The sequence below is a fragment of the Nematolebias whitei genome, chromosome 3 (genome assembly GCF_014905685.2).
Source record: "Nematolebias whitei isolate Nwh7 chromosome 3, NemWhi1, whole genome shotgun sequence".
In the NCBI taxonomy this organism is placed as follows: Eukaryota; Metazoa; Chordata; class Actinopteri; order Cyprinodontiformes; family Rivulidae; genus Nematolebias; species Nematolebias whitei.
In genome coordinates this window covers 58,339,793-58,345,079 of record NC_056500.1, presented here as the reverse complement: position 1 = coordinate 58,345,079, position 5,287 = coordinate 58,339,793, and the positions used below count along the sequence as shown (strand labels likewise).

Here is a 5,287-nt window from a genome sequence, read left to right as displayed (position 1 = left end):
TATATATATATATATATATATATATATATATATATATATATATATATATATATACACATACATATAAGAGTCAAACAGCAACACTAAACTACTAATGAGAGGACTTACTGTGCTAAAGCAGAAAGAAGGTCATAGTTTTTGATACTGTCCGCTAAAGTGTCAATGCAGGATTCTAATGTCAGAAGTAGCTCAATGACAAAACCCTAAGGAGAAAACAAAACATAATTACACACCCCAAGTTAAAGTATCTGATATTTAAAGAATAAGCTTTCTTTTTCAAAACAAAGGAGTGATGGTTTGCTCCAGAATCTCCTGACCTGAGCTTCCTCTCCTGGGTCTCCTACAGTCTCAACCAGCCGAGACAGAATGTCTGACAGTGTGGCCAAAGTGAGAGGTTGTTTAAGTGCCCTGAAAATCTGGAATGAGCGACCAGCATAGTGGCGAGAAGAGCAAGACAGAGCTGTCCTCAGAGCCACTTCACTCAGCATAGAGTCCAGTTGCAAACCTGAAGAAATGAACACAAACATAGCTCTACCTAATCAATTCAGTCAAAAATGTACCAGTAACCAAAGCAGAAATTGAGTGCATAGTGGACCTGTCTGGGACTGTTTAAAGATGGTCACGACATGTCTGATAAAAACACTTAGTTGATCAGCGCTCTTGATGTTGGGGTTCTTGGGCGACACGTCTTCATGATTCCAGAGTGGACCTCGCTTTCTGCAAGGCAGGAAGGAGTAAACACAAATCAGGGAGCGTGTGATGTTAGAACTAAACGGACTACATATATTTCATTATATCATACCTAGAAAAAAAAAGGAACACCATGATATCCAACCAAATCAACCAAATCAAACCCATGCAAAGTTAAAAAAAATACCCTGTCCTTTTACACACTGCTGGAAGCATGAAAGCAAAATCATTGCACACAATGAGTAAAACAATGTTTTTATTTATAACTACTTCATTTAAAATTATACCAAAATATACAACATAGAAGGTTAGTAGGAGCAACAACTGACAAAAAAAGGAACAAGATGCAACATTTGCTGAGAAATATATAATTTAAACAAAACAGGGTCTCCTCACCTTGATGTAATAAACTCAATGAGAATTTTGGCCTTCTCGTCATGTTCAGCTGTAACGTCTGTCTCAGTGAGTAGTGTGGGGGAGAGGTGAGACATAGTACTACCCCTTGCCCCAAAACTTAAACTGGAAGATGTGGAGCTGCAGCTGAGACCGGAGTCTGTCATTGGTGAATGCTGAAAATCTGGAAAAATGTCTGGAGTTCCTGTGGGAACTAACGACATACAAATTGTAAACAATCAGCTTAGGGTTCCTACATTTTTCTGTTAAAAATTACATACTTTATAGACCAATTTCCAAATTTATTGTAGAATTTTTGTCTATTTTCATCCTTTAAATGACAAGGCTTTTGACTGCAAGTAACTTTAGGCTACTTTTTTGAAACTGGTTCTCTTGAGCAGCATTCGTTTTGAGAAATCTGCGCGGCATCATCTGAAGCTTCAATTACCCAACACCAGACAAGACTGGCTGGAAATAAGCTATAAGACTGTCAGTGTCAGGGAGATCAGGATCCCTCCCCCAATTTTCTAGGGCTGTCACTGGATTGATATTTTATTCAAAACGTTCAATGTCAAACCAAGAACAGTGACTTAGAGAGTTCAAAAACTTTGTGAGAGACTAACTCATGCTGCTCAGAGAACAAGGAAGTAATCTAAAGTTCTCTTTCATAGCATTCATTTTGCGTCTCACTTTGGTAATGAAAAATATACTGACTCTTATGTTGCTCATCAGATCTCATGTTATGTGCCAGCATTTATTTTCAGTCCTTCTGTGTGTTTCTTGGTGCAACACCAAGTATTGATTGAGCCTAGGATGATGCTATGATGTCAAGCTTGTAAAACAGAGCAAATGTGTGAGGAGAGACAGCTTGCTGCAGTACTTGAGCAGGCCCCATGAGAGCTTGTGAAATGATCACAGAGATCCTCTGGAAGTTGTAGCCCTTTAGAGCTATAGGCTAAGACAATTACAGCTGCAATCCAGTGGAAAACCCGCTGTTTTGACACCAGCTTCTCAATGTGTCTTAGCAAAGGAGACAAGCAGTTGATCAATTGGTTCTAGAATTGCGCCGCTCAAGGTGACTGCATGTTGGAGCAGCTCTGTTACTTTCATTCTGAGATTTTGCTTTTGGAAACTTTAATTCCTCTTTTTCTGGATGTAAAGCACATGTTTTTGGACGATTGTTTCCTCTGGTATCGGATGCTGTGCAGCTGGAAGGATTTTTACTGAAACTTTTTTGGTTTTGGACATTTGTTATGGTGCGTAACCATGGCAACAACGCAGTTTTCTACAACCAACAGCAGCTGATTAACATCTCAAAAGCTCAAATAATATCTCGACTACAGCCCCAAATCTCAACTGAGTTGAAAAGGATGTTCTGTGGACGCATTCTCATCTACCTGCCAGCTGTGCTCGAGTGCCTGACGACTAAGGTCATTTTCACACCTGATAGTCAGGTAGACTCGGTTCGGTTGGGGACCAATATTCATAACATTTTGTTTACATTTGAGCTGGTACGTTTGCATTCACACTGCACCGTAAAGTCGAGCCAACCTGTTGAACCAACCTGTTCCCCCACTCGCCTGTCGTGGTGCTGCACCAAGAACTACTGAAAGAAACGACACAAAAACCTCTGAAGAAGACACTTCTTCTTCTTCTTCTTCTGGAAATAAAAACAAAAATGGTGTGGCATCAAGTTTTAGCAGTTTTAGGCGTTATATTTTGTCATTTTTCAAAAATGGACTCAGCATGAGCGGAAGATGAGGCAGAAGACCACGGAGAATGTTGTTTTTCACACAAGGCAGCTGGCGGCTCCATATGAGGTAAAAGAAATGTGTGTTTGTTTGCTCTGCGCTGTACTCCACTTCTTGCTTGAGGAGCGGGGCCCAGTCTGATTGCATTCACACTGTACTCGAACCGCAATGGAGTTTTTTTCTACCGGACCGAGACCTAGGTTTTAGCCTGGGCCAGAGTTCGCCTTTTTGTTCCGTGACAGAGTTCGATGGCGCATTCACACCTCCCCAAACGAACCGAACTTCCTAGGAAAATGGGCTAGAGTTCGATTAAAGCGGACTAAACAGGGCTGGTGTGAATGCACCCTAAGATCCTGGAACTAGCAAGAGGCACAGCTCGTGACAGTGGAAGGACAGGATCGTCCCTCTGCACCTACAGTTGGCTGTCCGCTGCAACGAGGAGCTCGGCAGACTGCTGGGAGGAGTGGACATCGCTCTGGGAGGAGTTCTGCCCGACATTCGCGCAGTCCTACAGCCTGGGGGAACTGAGAGACCAGCCGAGTCTGGGTGGAATGACTGGACGGTAGCTGCAGCCAGTTTCTTAGGATCCACTGTGGGATGGACCTTTATAAGAGATCCAACATTTTTCAGTCAGGTCATCTGGACGGTTTCCTTTTTTTGTGCTAAAAGGTTTTGCCTTCGATCCAGAAGGCTTCATCAGTCAAGGAAACACAACACAAAAATGATTCTTCCCCCAACAGCTTACTCTAAAGTGGAAGTAACCAGTTTGGTTAGTGCTAGATGGTCTGTTTGGTACGCCCCCTCCTCCATTGCCAGCCTTCTTCCTTGTTGACAGTCATGTCAAACTGGTTGAAAACAACAAAGTACATGCTCAATAATCCAGGTATACAATCCAACATTTTTCAGTTAGGTCATCTGGACAGTTTGTCCATAAAGCTAGAACGTCATATTTTTCATCTTTAATAGATGAGAGTAATAACCCCAGGTTCCTTTTCAGTACCATAGCTAGTCTAATGAAAAATCAGTTGAACCATGTATCCCTTCATCTATAAGCAGTGATGAGTTCATGAGATTCTTTATAAATACAATGATTTCAATTAGGGAAAAAAAAATTCAAACCAACCTTCCTACTATCACCTCTGGCTCCCTGTCAGATGAGACAACTTTAAAATGTCACTGGAACCTGATTTATCTAAAAAAGTTAAATCTGGTTCTCTGGACATTCAAAAAAACCCAAAACAAAGCAAAACAACAAAAAAATGTAGAAACGTTTCGTCTCTCATCTGAGAGACTTCCTCAGTCGGAGGTGCTGTATTCAGCTCAGTCTCTTAAATAGCACCTTCTCAGAATGGATCAACCAGTTTTGCTGCTGACAACCAAAACCAGCTGATCACATGCTCAAGAAGGACCATCAGCCTAACAATGGGTCATTAGCACACTGATGGCTGTTTACTATTCACAGAGGGCTGAGTGATACTAGCAATCACAGCATTGTAAGAGGGGGACAATTGAACACGTAGGCCTTTTTGAATGGCCAGAGGACCAGATTTAACTTTTTTAGATTTTTCTACCTGGATTATTGAGCATGCATCAGAACCTGATTTATGTTTGGACTATTTTTGTCCTGTTGAGCTCTATGAATTGTCAAAAATAATAGCTTCATCCAAACCATCCACATGTCTGCTAGATCCCATCCCAACCACTAATTAAAGAGGTATTCCTCTTAACTAATAACCACGTCTTGGATCAGCTTAATTTGTCTCAAATGAATGGTTACGTACCACAGCGTTTTAAGACTGCTGTAGTTAAACCTTTACTTGTTCATTTACTTATTAAGTTATTAAAAAGTAGGGATGCACGATCCACCTTTTTTTTTTTTTTACTTCCGATCCGATCCTGATACCTAAACTGGGTATTGGTTGATATCGATACAGTTCTGATATCATCATCATTATTGATTTTTTTTATGAGGCTGTAATAATCTCCTCTCTATAGGCAAGTACAATTTGTACAAATATATGCATGCATGTCCAAAAAGGCAACTTGAGGTAAGTTTTATTAATGTTGGATAAGTTTCAAAGTTAGAATTAAATTCTGCTAACACAAAACATGTTTTTTTATTCCTAGCTTTAAAGTGGATATTAAAGTGATTAATTTAAGTGATTGTTTAAAGTTATTTTATATATTTTTTTTAATTATTCATTTATTCATTCAACCTTTATTTAAACAGATAAATCACATAGAGCCTCAAAGACTCATTTACAAGAAAGACCTGTTTGGACAGACAAAAAAGTGGTAAACTGGACACATGTAGGAATTGAGGGGGAGATATAAGAATTATTTTCGTTTTCTGCACTCTTTTCATTCAATATTTTTTTCTTTTTGATAAATTTGTTTTGTTTATTTTCCATCCATCCATCCATCCATCCATCCATCCATCCATCCATCCATCC

At 39.9% G+C, this 5,287-nt stretch overlaps 1 protein-coding gene across 1 annotated transcript in view; it reads right to left on the bottom strand.

The window, feature by feature from the left end:
• The window catches only part of fryl (furry homolog, like), a gene marked incomplete at its 5' end in the record, with an annotated part of 218,864 nt that overhangs the window by 70,221 nt on the left and 143,356 nt on the right, over nucleotides 1–5,287 (bottom strand). The window contains 4 exon segments of the mRNA XM_037674389.1: nucleotides 109–203; nucleotides 318–505; nucleotides 596–717; nucleotides 1,087–1,297. Of these exon segments, the coding sequence (XP_037530317.1) occupies nucleotides 109–203; nucleotides 318–505; nucleotides 596–717; nucleotides 1,087–1,297 (616 nt within the window).